The sequence below is a fragment of the Macrosteles quadrilineatus genome, unplaced genomic scaffold (genome assembly GCF_028750875.1).
Source record: "Macrosteles quadrilineatus isolate MER2022 unplaced genomic scaffold, UCM_ALF_1.0 Scaffold_7__1_contigs__length_78375512, whole genome shotgun sequence".
Taxonomy (NCBI): domain Eukaryota; kingdom Metazoa; phylum Arthropoda; class Insecta; order Hemiptera; family Cicadellidae; genus Macrosteles; species Macrosteles quadrilineatus.
The window spans coordinates 77,006,388-77,025,436 of NW_026542600.1; the positions used below are offsets into that span (position 1 = coordinate 77,006,388).

Consider the following 19,049-nt stretch of genomic DNA (forward strand, 5'->3'; position numbering starts at 1 on the left):
TATATTAAGTTTTACCTTGATATACATACCAAGTTTCATATAGATTGGTTAAAACAATTTAAAGATAAAAATGTTTATGTAAAAAATACAAAATGGCAGATATCTGGTTAACAACACAAATTTGGAAAAAATTTAAATTTTGATTTTCTTTCTTTGACCAATATAACTTCCCTGAATGAAGCAGATAAGCATAAAACTACAGTTGGATTTTTTTAAGCTAGAAGCGGTTAAGGTGTGGAGGAATGTCTTTGAAGATGATCCTTTTTGGCTGTAGTGGAATCATGTGTTCATTCATACATGTCAACTTTTGAAATTAAATCAAAACAAACAAACTGGCATGTTGTCAATTAGGCATCTAGGGCCCGTGTTGTATTACTTACGAAAGAATGCTTATTTAATATAAAATGAATTAATTTAGTATATTTTATTGTCACATTTATAAAAAAACATTCAGTATTTAGGCTACTGCATTTTATAAACCAAACTCGAATCTTGCTTCCTTGGCCTATCGTATAATGTTATCCTCCTGTTACGTACGTGGTGAACTTATCAGATTGCATTAGTGAATTATTAGCAATACAATTAGCTGTTAATTATAATTTAAATTGGTAAAAGTGTTAGTCTATAAAGGTTTACCTCGTCATCTCAAGAGTATTTAATTCTGGTCCCTAACTTAAAACCCTTAAAAGCTGGGTCTATATTTATTTTTTAAGATATTTCCAAACAAAACGTAAATTATCATTACTGTATGTCCCAACAGTTATTTTATGTGTATCCCAGTCATAGCAACTACATTATTCTATTAATATAATGATCAACATTAATTTTGCAAGAAGATTCAATATTTTTATATTTGCTTGTCCAAATTAATTATTTTCAAAGTGTGATGCAATTTTTTATCCCCCTTAAAATTTGTTACCTTACATCACTTATCATTTGGAGACATTAATTTAATGACAACTTAATCATTAGTTTATTTGGAATTAGGAATCAGGTCTCTATTTCACAGTAAATAATCTCTAAAAATGGCCAAGTACTTTTATAAAAGTAGGCTAGAGTAAGTTTAAATTTAAAATATATTTAACTATTGACAAATCCAAGAATGTATGCCAGTTTGTTTGTTTTGATTTAACCTCAAAATTTGACGCTTATTAACACATGATCTCACTACAGCCAAAAACATCTTCAAAATCTTCAAAAATATTCCACTAAACCTTAACCGCTTCTAGCTTCAAAAATCCAACTGTACAATGGAACATTAATGTATTTTCCCTATGATTTTTTTTCTATTGAATAGAATCTCTTCAAATTTGATGAAATATATTCAGGAGTGTTATGATCACCTTGGCAGGAACAGCAATGGAGTGACACAGTAGTGAATAACCCTTGAGTAAAGCATGAACACTTCTAGTACATCCTCAACTATGGAGGTATTGGAGGTCCCCCCTCTCATTTGCCACATTGTGTACAGCTTCTTCTGGTGACCTGTACAGACACACTTTCAATAACTAAATACAGGTGCCAAAGACATTTGTACAACCATATTAATTTAGTCGGAATCATTTTTATTAATTTATTATTCATTATATTTTAGAAGTTCATTATTACTTTTTTAAAGTGGTTTAATAGTCAATTGTTTGAACAAATTCACATCAAAACCATCCCACATATGAGAACCGGAACTCTAGAGATAAGACTACCATGTGACTGTTCAGTTTCCCAAGAGAAAAAAATAATCATTGACACTATCATTCCTTGTGATTCCAGAGATCACCAATCACCAGCCATTTTTCATTTAATTCACCTTTCGTGGAAATGTAAACAATCTCAAAGTCGACCCACTAGACAGAATCGACAGATCGGAATTCAACAATCAGTATCAGAGATGATAATGGTGAGCCGACTTACGATCCCTTGCACATTGCCTCCAGATTCAATGATAATTTTGTCAAAGTCAATGTTAATAACTCAGAGAATGGATTGAAAACAAGCGATGCATTGGTAGGACGACCTAAAGGCTCACTCTTCCTCCATCCAACAACAAAGGAAGAAGTAAAAGAAGTCATTGCCTCTCTGAAAAACAAAAATTCTGCTGGTTCAGATGAAATTTCAGTACAAATCTTAAAGAGTATGTCAGATCTACTAGCTGGACCAATTAGCCACCTGATTAATTTCTCTTTTGTCTCGGGTTGTTTTCCAGATGCCTTAAAACTTTCGATAGTCAGACCAGTACATAAAAAGGGTGATGAAAAAGACCTCAATAACTATCGGCCTATATCCATTTTGACTGCTATCTCGAAGATTTTTGAAAAGGTTGTTTCAATTCGTTTGACAAATTTTTTAAAACAACATAATATAATATGTGAAAACCAACACGGATTTGTGAAAGATAGATCTACGACGAGTGCAATGTTTGCCCTCATTGATGACATAGTCTGCTCTCTTGATAAAGGAAACTGTTCCACGGGACTGCTTTTTGACTTGAGTAGAGCTTTTGACTCTGTTAATCATGACCTTCTAATAGAAAAATTACATAACTATGGGATAAGAGGTTTGGCGTTAGAATGGTTCAGGTCATACCTGAGGGACAGGAGGCAGTGTGTACGGGTATCGTCAGTCGATGAGCATGGATTTCTGCGGAAATTCAATTCACCTGAGCTCCCTGTCTCGAGAGGTGTGCCCCAGGGCTCCATCTTAGGCCCTACACTTTTTCTCCTGTTCATTAACGACCTTCCCTTGGGTGTTGAATCGGCCAGGACCATTCTTTATGCCGACGATACATCTCTTTCCTTGTCCAGCCCTGATGTAGAGACTCTTGAGCAATTGACCTTCTCTGAAGCCAACAAGCTAGTTCAGTGGTTTGAGAATAATCTGCTTTCGATAAACTCTCAAAAGACTCAACTTCTCAATTTTCATATCTCTGATCGATCTTCTAAGTATTTTAGTTTTCACTTGGATGAAGTTCCAGTACACCCAATAGAGAAGACACCGTTTCTTGGGCTGATCTTAGATGAGAAGATTAATTTCCATGACCACATTCAATACGTCATCAATAGGGTAAGTTCAGGGATATTTGCCATCCGCACCCTTGCAAAGCTATCTAAGCCCGATGTCCTTCTTTCTGCTTATTACGGTCTCATCTTCCCTCATCTCGTGTACGCCTTGCCTATCTGGGGGTGTGAGAACAAAAGAACTCTATTTTTATTCCGCCTTCAAAAGAGGGCAATCAGAGCCATCTTTTCAATGAATAGACGTCAGACTTGTAAACCAGTTTTTCTATCATCCGAAATATTAACGTTCCCATGTCTCTACATCTACAAGACATTATCCTTTCTGCACCAAAACACTGGCAAGTTTAACACTCCAACAGACCATCATTATAGTTTGAGATCCACAAATACCCTCCCAGTTCCTAGACACCACACTTCCTTCTTTCAAAACCATCTCCGATATAATGCAATAAAAATGTTCAACCATCTTCCCTCTCACCTCAAAGCAGTATCAAACCATCTGAAATTTAAAAAAACCCTAAAATCTTTTCTTTTAAATAAAGCTTATTACAGCGTCCGTAAGTTCCTGGCTGACGGCTAAAATAAACTATCAAACTTGTTTGATCATAGGTATCCTTAGTGTAAAAAAAGAACAGTTATTATTTCTTATTTAAGTCAAGAAACTGTATGTTTTGCTAAATGACATGACCAATGCATGTAATTGTTATTTTTGGTTAAATAAATGAGTTATTGAGTTATTGAGTTAACAACATCACAAACTTCATAATAGACGATTGGAATATCACTACTCCCACATTTGTTGTAAGGAATTTATAACCTGTTCAATTGTTTAGTCATGTAACATTATAGAATAATTGGACCGACATTTTAGATGATAGAAGAGTAATTATGTATATCTTATTTTTGTAAAATCTAACTTTTAATCAACAGTTATCAGTTCATGATTATGACACAAGAAATAGAGGTAATCTTGTTAAACCCAATATTAGACTGCACAAGTACTTTAAAATCCATAAATAAATACCAACAGCTATTGTTCTTCAATAAACTTCCAGAGATTGTGAGGCTGTTGCCTAATAAAAAATTTAATTATGTAATTACAAAATGGTTAAAAAGTAAGGCTTTCTACACTGTAGAAGAATTTTTAGGCGCTAAGACCGATTGTATTATAGATGCCTATTGTAATGTTCTGGTATTTAATGGCAAATAAATATTCTTGATTCTTGAACCTATAAGCCACACATCCTATTGGTAATCCTAATCAGCCAATAAGAAGGTCTAATGAAGAAGATGAAGGAAGGGTGACGAGTCTTGGAGTTGGAGGACCTGAGAGGAAAAATCAAGGAGATTACCGTGGGCTACAACGAAGATCGGAGTGCGTGTGTCTGTGTGTGTGCTTCAGGGACCATTAGCAGTATGTAAAAAAACATAACTAAATTCATAAAGATGTAAAACAATCAAGTCATATAATTTGATATTAACTAAATCTTAAATTTTTTTTCTTGTAACTTAACGTTGTAAATCTTGTTCTTACTATTGTTAATCTTTGTTTTTCTAAGTTATTATTTTGTGGTGCCCCCTTAGTAAATTCTTTGTTTACTAAATTTATTTGTTTTATTACACGTTTGTTTGGTCAAACCTGTAACAGTCTTATGTCTCTTTCAACCTTTCACCTCTCTACAACAGCTAAGCGAGTGTAACTTTTAAGTGACCTTATTTAAAGAGAGGCATGGGACTCGCAATAGCTATTCAGAAACCTCATTTCCTTCTATCCCTGAGTGTCGAGGACCCAACGTCACCATGCTGTAACTGCTCAGGGCAGATACTGTTGTGAGTTCAAGTCTAAGATCATCTTGGAATTGAACTCGCACGAGTTGAGTGTGTTAGTGTATCCTGACTGACTTTGAAAATTGAGATGTTCATTTCCCTGAAGACCTGTCTCAGGTTCTCTCTGGCATACTCTATGATCAGGGTGATCTCGGTCTGAAACACCGTTGGTTGTACTCCTATGGGAAGACTTAAGTCTACCCTGCCCTACCTTTAGACTTAGAACTTTCTGTATGTCATTCCAGACCTCCATGTGGAAGAGGATTCCTTCTGAACATCCTCTCCTCCTTGGTAAGCAATTCAATGAACTTGATGATTGGTCATATTCAAGAGACGATTAGCTAAGCACCTCGTTTATCCTGGGCACGGGTGTCTAGAAGCTGCTGGACACTCGCTACTACGAGGTCGGAGGTCTGTTGCCTCAGGGGAGCAGGTCTTGTATCTCTTAACACCTCCTGTAGGTGAGCTGCAGACACTGTAGGCCCACCACTACTGGTCGCACCACGGCTGCCAACCGCTCGGAATGTCATCAGGCTCTCTACATCTCCTATCTGTGACATGAACGGGTTGTTGGTTACCTGGAAATGTTGCAAAGAGTTAAAATACTTGGACTGTTCCAAACTTACCATTCAATTGTTGGAATACACTATCTCAGTTAACAAGTAAAACTCGTGTACAATAGAATCTAAAATGAGAATGATTATAATTTATAATCTTGCTAATATCTTGTCACGTTAACAGTTAAGGAACACAACAAGAAGACCCATGTGCAAATTGCACATTTTAATACGGTTCGTAACTTGATTCAAAGGCAGAACGAATAATGCAATACTCTTATACTTTTAAAAGATTGTTTGTTTGAAAACTACTAATTTACTATGAATTAAATTTTTTGCCTTTAGATCTACACCAAAATACTTCCGCCGTAATTTTCCAGATTGAATTGATTTTCAATTAAATTTAAATAACATTAGGTTTAACGAGTACCTAGGTTTGCTGCTACAAGGAAATTAATAAATAATGTGTTTTTAATAAAATATTAATAGCTTGGTATAAGATAAATAAATTTGCCAAGATTGATCAAAATATATCCATAAACGAGCAAACTACAACATTTTACAATATATTCCATAAGAATAACATGGGAATTTTAAATTTCCTCTGTTACTAATAACCGTACAAAAACAATTTGATATACTAAATTATTTGGTTTTTAACCTCTTTAAGAAGGGTTGGAGAGAAATTGAGAAATTTTATGTTTTGAGGGTCAAAAATGAGAAAAACCAATTTTTATCCCATAAAACAAGTAATTTTTCTCTTGTAAAACCCCATTCCCATGGTCCAAACATGGTGGTTCGCGAACTCATTCAAGTTTATCCCGCATTACACCTTTAAACCAAATTTCATCAAAATCGGACAAAAATTACTAAAAAAAAAACGGTGCTTTATTAATCCTTCAGTCCACTTCTTGTTGCTTTTTATCTCAAGTTTAAATCAAGCATAAAAAACATGGGCATTTTTGTTAGACTTGTAATTTGTTAGATTACCTGAGAGTCAGATTTCCTGGCCATGGGCTGGTTGAGGAAGAGGCCCATTTTCTGACAAGTGACTCCAATCTGAAGGTTTGACCTAGCAGTGAGCCACTGGCCCAACATACCTATCTGTTTGACTAGCAACTCTACCAAGTCTTTCGCCCAGTTGTAGGTGTGCAGAATTATCTAGAAACAAGATAAATAGTATAACCAAGTGCTCAAGATCTGGCAAACCAAGTAATGTTGTCGTATAACCGTGTGCTCAAGATCTGGCAAACCAAGTAATGTTGTCGTATAACCGTGTGCTCAAGATCTGGCAAACCAAGTAATATTGTCGTATAACCGTGTGCTCAAGATCTGGCAAACCAAGTAATGTTGTCGTATAACCGTGTGCTCAAGATCTGGCAAACCAAGTAATATTGTCGTATAACCGTGTGCTCAAGATCTGGCAAACCAAGTAATGTTGTCGTATAACCGTGTGCTCAAGATCTGGCAAACCAAGTAATATTGTCGTATAACCGTGTGCTCAAGATCTGGCAAACCAATTAATGTTGGGATTAATTTGAAAAATATTTTAAATACCAAGGTTTACAACTTTCTTAGTTTCAGTCATGATAGGTTCATATAAATACAAATTTTAGGTAGAATCAGATACAATTCTTGCGTAGTTATCCACATATTGAAAGGTCGGTCTTGAGAAGAGTTTAAAAATATCAAAGACTTGATTCTGAACCCATTTGCAAAAAGTTATATTAAAAAAGGAAATACCCAGTCACAGTAACTATTTTCATAAATGGCAAATGTAAACGTTTAATTTTTTACTAGTGTTAGGACCAATGCACAAAAAAAATAAATTTGACATGACATGAGTGGACTGGTATTGGGAATTCAGTGACTTGAGGGTTTGACATAAAAAAATCGACATGTGGTCAATACATTTATTTTACTCTACCTTTTAACATTTGGGTAACATAATTATTCTTACTTTAATAAACTATTTTGAATTTATGGTACATATTATCTGGGCAGATTAATATAACGATTTTACCAATTAGTTGTATGTTTGAGGCTTTGGGAAAGGAAAGAGGTGGTAAGTGGCCACATAGTCTTTAGATTTGTCTGAATTTAAAAAAGGAATAATTATTGTTCACTGTTCACTTGAGAGAAAAACTGTACAATAGGGAAGAACTCTGGACATGTTGCTTGCTTCAAGTCATTATTGGAAAAGAGAAGGAGAAAGTGGATATACCTCCCCAGATAAAGTAGTTTTAAAAGTCTTCCACTTGATGGAAGCACTAATCAACACACAAAATAGTTTGCTAATTTTCCACTAGAGTTCAGTAAGGATATTTTTCAAGGATAGCCTAAACAATTACCTAATTTTATTTTTAAAACTCTAGTAATTTTATGAAAAAAATAACAATATTCTTTTTGCTTATGACATTAAATTTGTAGTAAAGACAGGCCTTTTTTACACTTATATTATTACTAATAGTAAATGTTTAATACTCAACTAAAAGTTGTTATGAGATTCGTCACAGATTTTACTGTCGCCTTCAACTTATATTATAACTGTATCGGGAAACTGAAGAATGATATAAGTTTTAAAATCATAATCCTACTGTTTATTCACTTAACGATTTTGCTAACCTTTTCATTGTTCACAATGGCTATGAGAAATCTTTGACGAGGCACAAACTGTATGATATCTCCAGTCGTTGAGATCAAGAAAGGAGAAAACTTCTGCAACACCTTCTGAGCTGTAACCATATACATAAAACATAAATTGTAAATAACTTGTGACTAGATTGGTAGAAAACAAAAACATTTGTTTGTATTTCCAGTAACTAAAAAATATTTACATTACTTGGAGTGGTTAAGGTAACTTCTTTGAACTTGAAGTTATAGAAATAGAAATTGGTTTTGTAAACTAAGTGGTAATTTGGCTGCTTCGAGGTAGCCAAAGACATGAGAACGTTGAGAGCCGATGAAGAAGATGCATGAGATCGAAAGAAGAGGAGGCTATTGGTTGGTTTTGAATAGCCATGGGAGTTTTTTTCTTTGTCCTAGGACACTAGACATGAACCCGGTATTGTTTTTCACAATACTTCAGGCTAGACCTAGGGGTTGTGGCATTATCACTTGTGATAAAATCCATTGGTGATTTGGTGCGATTTGAACCCGGGACCTCAGGAAGTCCCGCGCTCTAACCACTTGACCAGCTCGCTCCCCCATGGCCATGGGAGTATGACAAAGAGTAAGGAACCTTGAACTTCAACCAGGTCAATATATAACGACTAAAATTATATTGCGAAACTACATTATCTCAAGGAAATTGTATAAAATTGTATCTCAAGACTAACAATAGTTTCTGTTATACATTCGCCTATTGTTATTTATTGTACTGTTGTGAGTTAAATAATGAAAGTCATTTCTTCAGCAAGATGGACTTAGACTAGATTTAATATTTTATGATTTACCATACATGTCAATTAATTTTTGTAATATGTTAAAGCTACTTTGTAATTGGGTCTAAACCTGTTTTGTAGCATTGTAATAAAATAAATGAATAAATCCATACTATTATAAAAAATCTAATGGTGTCTGTCTGCATGTGTATTACTAATAGGCGCAAAAACTACTAAACCGACTGGGCTTAAATTTTACAATAATATAGCTACCACACCAAGAATGGTAATAACACTATTCACACTTCGATACTGACCGTGGGCTTTGCCCCTTTGGCTTTAAAAATTCTGAGGTGAGGATTTTCAAAGTAAATATTTATTGGTCTCCATGGCTGCAATGAGAACACTCACGTTTACATTTGGTACGACATTTCAATGTGAACTGCCAAATTGCATATTTCACAATTTTACACAGCTGATCCAAAGGAGTTTTAATATTTTAAACAACTATCTATGTGGTAGGTTTATTAAATCTTTATCATAAGTTTATTCTAAAACTATGTCGATTGTGAAAGATGTTTAGGATTTAGCCCATAAATTACCATAAAAACTCCAAATACTGTATAAATGAACAGATTATTGTGATGATTAATTTGCTTTTCATATAATCAAAATAAGATTACAGTAGCATTGCCCAATCATGATGAAATGTTATTAACCTTGGTTCAGTAATAAAAACTGTAGCATTTAAAATCATAGCTAACTCAAACTCTTACTAAAAAAAACAAAAAAAAAACAACGTAAAGCAATAAATCACGTAAAGAAGAGAACAATTAATAGAAAGTCTAGTAAATTAATAAAAATACCAAGAATCAGTTTGAGTTATACTTCTCAATCCTAGTGTAGTAAAGTGTGTTGCATATTTAACTATTTCAGCCCATATTGATACACAGTAGCACCCCCATTATTCTTTTTTTAGATAGGCTATCACTGTTAATTTGGCAAAAATAAAGTGGAAGCAGAATAAAGGAGTCCAACACATATGTCTGCAACACATATGTCTGCAACACATATGTCTGCAACACATCTGTCTGCAATGTGCTACATTACAACAGATTTCATTGGCTCAGGACTGGTGACGACATGTAACCATGGCAACTTGTTGAATGTGTGAATGAAGAGAAACCCAAAAAAGAATGAAGGGTCAGAGATAATGACAACGTTTTAGTTATTATCTTTATGCATATGATTTTAACTTGTTTTAATGTCGTTCAATAAGTTACCTTTTTGTTTTGTGTTGCCTTGAGTGCTTGATGTTTTTGTTTCCTGATGCGCATTTCGCCACAGGTTGTGGCATCTTCAGAGGTCACTATGCTAAGCTTACATCTTAATATACAAAGTTTATGTCCATGAGTACTACGGTGATAGCTTATTCCCTATATGGGAAATTCGCTAATACCCCCGCCGCAGCAAATTGAAGATGCCACAACCTGTGGCGAAATGCGCATCAGGAAACGAAAACATCAAGAACTCAAGGCAACACAAAACAAAAAGGTAACTTATTAAAACAGTTCTTGAAACTGGGTTACATTACAAATGTCGTTCAGTTGTTTGTAGTCTCCCTTCCCACAATTACGCTGGGTAATCAAGGTTCTACTACAATATCTGGCTATCAAATTTCTCGGTAATAAATAAATAAATTAAAACTTTGTATTCCATAATTACTAGTGGAATGGGTATCTCAAAAATGCAATAAGTCCCAGCAAAACAGCCTTAACCAAACCAAAATAGAAATTATAACTGTCAAAGTAGTATTTTATTAGGGCTGAAAATCAGCTGATGATTTATTTAGTTTGAGCATTCCTTTAATCTGAACAGAAGACCAAACCGAATAAGTTTTTATCGTCATTAGTGGCAACTAGATAATTTGCTTGGCAACTGTAACAAGACAATCAAAATACTAGTTTGGGAGAAGTGTTTTGCACAAAACATACTACCTCACTGTAGACCCTAACATGTCTATCTTTGTTACAGCAGCCTATACAGTTTAAAATAATTTCTTGTCCTATATAACACTCACACTTGGGTTCCAGTTTATCCAGGCAGAGTCTAGGTTCCGCTCTGACAGAGGCACACCATTGTTCGAGGTTGCGGGCGATGAGAAGGCACGTTGTAGATAACGGGAGACTATAAGGCGGACTGCTCCACTTGTAGGGCAAGTAAGACGTGTCCTTCTGGTAGTAAACGTATCCTGAGGTACCATCACAGGACACCAGGTTCGATACTTCACTCAACGTTATGTTGACAGGATGTCTGGGGACACAATAGTATAAAAATATCCCCGCCGCAGCAAACCTGCAGACTAAGCAAATTTCAACTTGTCTGATTACATTATTACTTAAATATTCTCATATATAAGACCATTGACTATACACATAATAGACTTCCCATGTAATGTAAAAATATGAAGCCAAAAAACGTGGTGCAATATGTTGAGATGGTCGCCAACTAATGACAATATTCTGTGTTAAGTGATAAACCTGCTGTTTGCTATCATACTGCATTGGTTTGAATAAATATTCAACCCAATACACTAGTAAACTCTGGCCAGATGGTCCTGAACTTAATTTATTTTCTTGGCTTCAAACTTTCATATCACATGGGAAGTCTATTCTGTGTATAGTCAATGATAAGACATATTTATTCCAATTTTTAATAAAATTAGATTTAATGAGTGCTTCGAACTTCAAGTAGCTTATTAGAACAACCCCCCCCCCCCACCACCACCCAAAAAAGGAGCCAACGTAAAGCTTTCAACAAAAAAAGCTTCCTGGCAAATCTCTTTGGACTTTGAGTTACTGCGACTCGCACTATTTCAACATTTGCTGGTGTACAAAGAGTTTTGCGGCACCCTCAGAATATTTTTAAGGTTTAATTGTTTATCCTAAATAATTTTACCCAGTTCACCATTGTTTTCCAATCTGGAACAGCGCCATGATGACCAAGGATGGAATATGGTCCAAACAATCTCTGGGTTTTGCACAAGAAGCACTATTTTTAAATAGGTTTCCACATCAAAATCTCAGTGTTAAAAGCCCCAGCCATAATATTTACTAAAATGGCATAGTTTAATTGATGTTATAAGCACAGCTGATCATTCGTTGTTGCAACAATTTACATGTGACAGGTAAAACAAATTGTGGCGTTCTCATTGCCTCACCCTGTGTAATTTACTTACTGAGACTAAAGAGCTGTGAGTGTTGTAAATGATCTTAAACTGATGAACTATAGTATACCAACCTTTGAGAAAGAGCAACAATGTGCGTAGAAACAGCAGGAGCACCGAGCTTGTACCCAAACTGCATCCATGGTGCTATGACGCTCTGATAGACTGGGTTCAAGGGACTATCATCTCCTTCAGAATCCACTGAAAGAAAAGTATGGTGTAGTCATACATTTTCCAGTGAGCAAACACTCGCAAATTAAATCACGCTAACACAATCCTTTATTGATTTATTAATAAAGTCAAATTATTTAATTATTAAAGTAAGTTTATTTATAGAAAGTGTCCTATTTGGGACAGATATTGCCTAAATGACGATTTTCTGCCAAATGTCAGCTGATTTCTAAATATTATTTCCCAAATTGTCTGACATTATAATCATGTGATTCTTGATACCAAAATAAACTTCAGGACAAAATCTTACTATTGGTTCCAACCACAATAGTGTTAAGAATGTCTGTTGAGCTAGCATAGCTCAAACAGACCCTACAGGAATGTTAAATCCTGACTTGCAGATTGAACACAATTCATTAACTCTTTGCTAACTGAAATGAAATGAAATGTGTTTATTGTCCTTTGAATTTCTAATAATCATCGACAATGTCATTATATAGCTAAAGTTATAGCATAGTCAGTTAATAAATACAATATAGCTAACTAGACAGAATGAGACATGTTACAATACATATTTTAAATACTACGATTGAATAATCTTATTCTTAAGAAAATTTGGTGGCATTTAGAATAATGGAAGTGATTAAACCCCATAAACAACAAAATCAGCAGTACTTTGGTCAATTTGCCAACTCTAATTAAAAATTAATAGGTACCACGCATTTCAAAAAAATCATTTAAAAAATAGAAGGGGTTGTTCAAAAGCCATCTGTAGAAATTAGTTTTAAAAGTCTTTTCAGGATATTTTTGTATTAAATGTATTAGCTTATTGTATATTTTAAGTGAGATTACAATATAGATTTTAAGAGTTTTAGACAGTCTGAAAAAATCTATGGTAGCAAAGTTTTTCTTCCTTGTATTATGAACATTAGAAATTTGTTTGATTAAGTTGGGATTTTTTAGAATATATTATACAGAGTCAAATAAATAAATTTTAGTCACTGTTGGAATTTGTAGCTGAATGAACAGGGGTTTACAGTGTTCCTGTAGGGGTTCATAAGATATGATTCTAAACAACTTCTTTTGTAAGACAAAAATTTTCTCTATCCTACTGCAATTGCCGTAAAAGATAATAATGTATCTAAAAATGGATTGAAAATAAGCAAAGTAGGCTGTTTTAATATAATTTTGATCCATACAATGTATTAATTTATACATAAGACCAATTACCCTTGAAGCTTAGAACTTTTGTAATTGATATGGAGAAGGAGTCTTATCCAGATAAATAAATACCAAGAAATTTAACATTGTCTACATAGCCAGTTGTTTAAGATCGGGATTAAAAAATGTTGTGTCATCTGCATACAAATAAGTTTTACTAGTTATACATTCTGGGAGGTCGTTAATACAAATTAAGAATAACAGAGGACCTAGAACAGACCCCTGAGGCACGCCATATTTTATTTTTAATTCTTGGGCCCATTCTCCATCAATATTGACTTTTGTGATCTATTGTTTAAGTATAATATTTAAATATTAAATATTTTGTAGATATTATATATTTTGTAGATTTAGATATTTAAATATTAAATATTTAGTTAAATATTTTGTTGTTATCATTAGTTTTTTAGAGGTTAACTGTAAGAAAGGACCATGAGGTCCTAAGTTCGCCTCAATAAAGAAGGATTTTCATTCAAAGAAGGATTTTCATATGACTTGAAAATACCCCCGCCGCAGCAAACCTGCCGTCTAAGCGAATTTCCATTTGGCTGAATTGATTTTCAATCGATCTATTTAAATAACATTAGGTTTAACGAGTACCTAGGTTTGCTGCTACAAGGAAACTAATAAAGTGTGTGTTTTAAGTAAAATAATTATTGCTTAGTAGAAAATGAATATATTTGCCAAGTTTGATCAAAAGATATCCATAATCAAGCAAACTACAACATGTTACAATATTCTCCATAAGAATAACATGGGAATTTTAAATTTACAATTTTTTTAGTTTTCTCCGTAACCAATAACCGTACAAAAACACTTTGACATAATGAATTGTTTGTTTTTTTTAAGCTCTTTAAGAAGGATTAGAGAAAAATTGGGAAATTTTGTGTTTTGAGGGTCAAAAGTGAGAAAACCCAATTTTTACCCCATAAAACCCCCCATAAAACCCTGTTCCCATGGTCCGATCATGCTGGATCGCGAACTCATTCAAGTTTATCCCGCATTACACCTTCAAACCAAATTTCATCAAAATCGGATAAAAATTACTCAAGTTATCGTGTTTACGGACACATATATATATAAATCTATATATATATATATACATATATACAAATTTGAACGAATGGTGTTTTTGGCCTCTGGGGACATCAAAATGAAAAAGTAAATCGGTCCCGGGCCTAAGTCTTACCATGAGACCTACGGTAATAGCTACTTCCCTATAGGGAAATTCGCTAAAAGAAAGTGGAGTACCTAATTGAATGCTTATATTGATTTTTTTACCCATTATACACTTGTTTTGTTTCGTTTTAAACACTTCGGCTACTTTTTATTATTCTATCTAGGAAAATCAATCTTTCTTTCATTCTTCTCAACTCACTGTTACACAAACCATTATTTTTTTCTGTTTGAATTGGTATGCTGTAATAAATTGCATGACTGTACAGTTTATTACAGTTATGATTTATCTTGGATTAATTAACTACAAAGCCACCCTGACTTCCTTACTGTTTCAATTGTTAGCACTAGCAACATCTCAGTGGCCATAGCTCATGACCTTGTATGAGAGACTCTAATACAACACTTACATGAGAGAGGTTGAGTGCTGGATAAAGGAGCCGTCAATAACATCATCTCAGTGATTAGATCCCAAAGAGCATAACGGACAGCAGCCTTCAACTTGAGTGTCAGTGACTCTACATTGACTCTTCCCTGCTTCCATATCCTAAACTCCAGTCTGACTGACGAACCTAGAAATTAAAACAAAATACTCTTGAATAGAATAGTTGGAGGAAACAGGTATGGGTTTGATAGAGATGAGTAGACTCTCAAAGAAGCTACACAAAAAATATTAGATGTGTTTGGAAACGCACACTGCATATTATGCCAAGGCCATGAAATAGGAGACCATGGTAGTTTCTGCGCTGGGCGAGCCTCACGTAGAATGTCATGCGCGACTACCATTAAAACCTTCCCGGGTGAGCTTACGATACTTTTTGTTTTTGCCACACAATAAGGAGTCCAAAATTCTGTAGCAAATTGACTGGACTACAACTGACTTTACCAAGCCCTTTTTGTGTAAAAGACGACTTTCTAGTCTATAATGAGACTGGATACTAGCTGCATACAGTTTAGTATGACAAAGAGATTTTTTTGTCCTGCAATCGTATGGCATGATAAAAAAAAGGAAGAGGTATTTTTCTTCCCATGTAAAAAGTAAATGCAGTTTTATAACCTAGACTCGATGGATAGGTAGATGATAAAATGATGAAATCACAAAGCCTAAATTTCAGTTTTGGAAATTCCTCTGATGAAATGTCAAGTGTTAAGTTTTTAGGTATTACTTTACAGACTAATGTTAAGTGGGATGAACACATTAAATCTTTGTGCAATAAAGTAGCTAAGGCAATCTTTATGATTAGAAGACTTAAGTTAATTGTTAATATTGATGTTTTGGCTGCTGTGTATTTTGCACATATACAAAGCCACCTGTCATATGGTATAGTGTCATGGGGTTATGACAGTAATACAATAAAATTATTGCGGCTTCAGAAGAGAGCCTTAAGATTCATGTTTAGTGTTAATCGTAGGACCCATTGCAAACCACTTTTTAAGAAACTTAAAGTAATGACTGTTCCCTCTTTGTTTATATTGGATTGCTTAATGCACATTAGAACTAATTTAGAGCAGTTTCAAACTAATAGCTCTGTTCATAACTACTTTACTAGGCAAAACAATTATTTAAGAACTGATCAATGTAACTATCGAAGGACAATTAATTCAACTTTTGAGCTGGGTAAAAGAATGTATAATAAGTTACCAAACCATGTAAAGCAGCTAGATTTAATTAGATATAAGTTTTATTTGAAGCGACTCCTCCTAGAATTAAGTGTATATAGTGTTGAAGAATTTGTTAAATATTTAGATGTTTATTTGTGTCATAGCTAGTTGTATTGTTTCTTTTTTTTAGAAATGTAATAACGATGCACCAGTTTGATGTTACCTGCTGTAACCCATAAATGTTATGTGCAAATAAATACTTTGACTTTGACTTTGACTTTGATAGGCCAGTACGTACTACTTTTCAAGCTGTCAAAGAACCATTACCTACTCATCTCCAAATTTGTCATTTTTAAAAGATAACAAAGTAAGAAATTACAGCAATGTGTAAGACTGTAAGAATAATTACATTGAATGAATACAATTGAAAGATGTTAACCAGCAGACTGATTTTACAACTTTATGTGTTTGTTATTAAGCGATATTTGTTGGTTTCTCAAAAGCATAATTTTATCAGTTTACCTGAATCGCCATCTGATGAGTTAGTGGCTGTCAGGGAGTTGAACTGAGAAGCTGTGAAGGGTTGGTCCTGGAAGGCAGTAATATTTGGAGGTTGGTAGCTCATTGAGTCTACAATGTTGTCAAGACTATCTACCAGAGCCCCTGCGACACACGCAATGCCCTTGTTGCCAGATGAAGGACTCTGGTTGTACAGGAATATGCGGTCTTCAGACACCTGCTTTGATGGATCTTTCGGATGGGAGTAATCCTGAATATAAAAAAAATCATGATTAGAAAATTGTAATTGGTTACGATTTATAAAATAGTATTTTTTTATTTGAAACATTTAACGTGACTGAAAAATTATTATTTTTTATCTAAACAGAAAAACTAAGTTAACACCTACATGATGGATTGGTATGTTACATCATATTTTAGAATCTCTCTCTTGTTATTGTATAACATTAAATCGTATGAAGTCATTAACATAACGAGAGCAATTTAATTTTTGATAAATTAACCAAAATAGAATCGAAATACTCTATTGTACTTTTAAAAATTGTAATGATTATTCAATCAAAACACAGAGTATATTTATTTGCCAGGTTTACTAAATCAGTCCATAGTTTATTGGTTTGTTCAATTTACTAAATTATGTTGAGTAATGTAAGCACAGAAATTTGAATAAGTGGAAAATGAAAACATAATTGGCTTTGGAACTTAAACCAACTGAGTCTCCTATTTTCTATAAACAAATATTATTCTGTTCTGAGTAAAGAACAACCTGCACACACCTGTAAATGGAACTGAGCTCTTGTATCAGTGTACTTGGGAGTGTGCATGAATTGCATCAAGTTTTGGCGCAAGTAGTGGAGAACTGCTTGCAAGTTGTCTAGAGCTTCTGGCGGAAGTGAGAACTGAAACAAAATGTACCCGTTTAAGTCATAGATGAGTACAGTTTTTGGATGAATCAGAAATGTTAATCTTAAACTAGGGATGGACGGGTCCCGAAATTTCGGGAATTTTTCGGGAAAAAAATATTCCCGATTATCGGGACGGGATTACATTTGACTCGGGAATTTTTCGGGACGGGATTTGGTCCGATCGTCGGCGATTTTTCCGCTTCGCGAGTGCCGATAACGCCGTTATTGCGAGCGATAGGTCCGCGAACGCAGGAGACGAAGTCATACCGACGATCGCGCCGTGACCGCGGAGTCCTACCTACGATCGCGCCGTGACCGCGAGTCATGACGACGATCGCGCCGTGACCGCGGAGTCATGCTGACGATCGAGCCGTGATCGCGAGTCATACCGACGATCGCGCCGTGACCGCGAGTCATGACGACGATCGCGCCGTGACCGCGGAGTCATGCTGACGATCGAGCCGTGATCGCGAGTCATACCGACGATCGCGCCGTGACCGCGAGTCATACCGACGATCGCGCCGTGACCGCGAGTCATACCGACGTTAACCCCGTGACCGCGGAGTCATACCGACGATCGCGCCGTGACCGCGAGTCATACCGACGATCGCGCCGTGACCGCGAGTCATGACGACGATCGCGCCGTGACAGCGGAGTCATGCTGACGATAACCCCGTGACCGCGGAGTCATGCTGACGATCGAGCCGTGATTGCGAGTCATACCGACGATCGCGCCGTGACCGCGAGTCATACCGACGATAACCCCGTGACCGCGGAGTCATACCGACGATCGCGCCGTGACCGCGAGTCATACCGACGATCGCGCCGTGACCGCGAGTCATACCGACGATCGCGCCGTGACCGCGAGTTATGACGACGATCGCGCCGTGACCGCGGAGTCATGCTGACCATCGAGCCGTGATCGCGAGCCATACCGACGATAACCCCGTGACCGCGGAGTCATACCGACGATAACCCCGTGACCGCGGAGTCATACCGACGATCGCGCCACCACCGCAAGTCATACCGACGTTAACCCCGTGACCGCGGAGTCATACCGACGATCGCGCCGTGACCGCGGAGTCATACCGACGATCGCGCCGTGACCGCGAGTCATACCGACGATCGCGCCGTGACCGCGAGTCATGACGACGATCGCGCCATGACAGCGGAGTCATGCTGACGATAACCCCGTGACCGCGGAGTCATGCTGACGATCGAGCCGTGATTGCGAGTCATACCGACGATCGCGCCGTGACCGCGAGTCATACCGACGATAACCCCGTGACCGCGGAGTCATACCGACGATCGCGCCGTGACCGCGAGTCATACCGACAATCGCGCCGTGACCGTGAGTCATGACGACGATCGCGCCGTGACCGTGAGTCATGACGACGATCGCGCCGTGACCGTGAGTCATGACGCCGATCGCGCCGTGACCTTGAGTCATA

The 19,049-nt window shown here is 36.2% G+C and overlaps 1 protein-coding gene across 3 annotated transcripts in view; it reads right to left on the bottom strand.

The window, feature by feature from the left end:
• The window catches only part of LOC128998300 (KICSTOR complex protein SZT2-like), a 112,553-nt gene that overhangs the window by 11,432 nt on the left and 82,072 nt on the right, over positions 1–19,049 (bottom strand). For all 3 annotated transcript variants that reach the window (XM_054424378.1, XM_054424379.1, XM_054424376.1), the window contains exons 41-49: positions 17,470–17,592; positions 16,697–16,943; positions 14,983–15,144; positions 12,079–12,205; positions 10,859–11,091; positions 8,021–8,130; positions 6,386–6,556; positions 5,188–5,416; positions 1,344–1,485 (exon numbers count right to left, since the gene is read on the bottom strand). In XM_054424378.1, the coding sequence (XP_054280353.1) occupies positions 1,344–1,485; positions 5,188–5,416; positions 6,386–6,556; positions 8,021–8,130; positions 10,859–11,091; positions 12,079–12,205; positions 14,983–15,144; positions 16,697–16,943; positions 17,470–17,592 (1,544 nt within the window). The remainder of the gene's footprint in view (positions 1–1,343; positions 1,486–5,187; positions 5,417–6,385; positions 6,557–8,020; positions 8,131–10,858; positions 11,092–12,078; positions 12,206–14,982; positions 15,145–16,696; positions 16,944–17,469; positions 17,593–19,049) is intronic.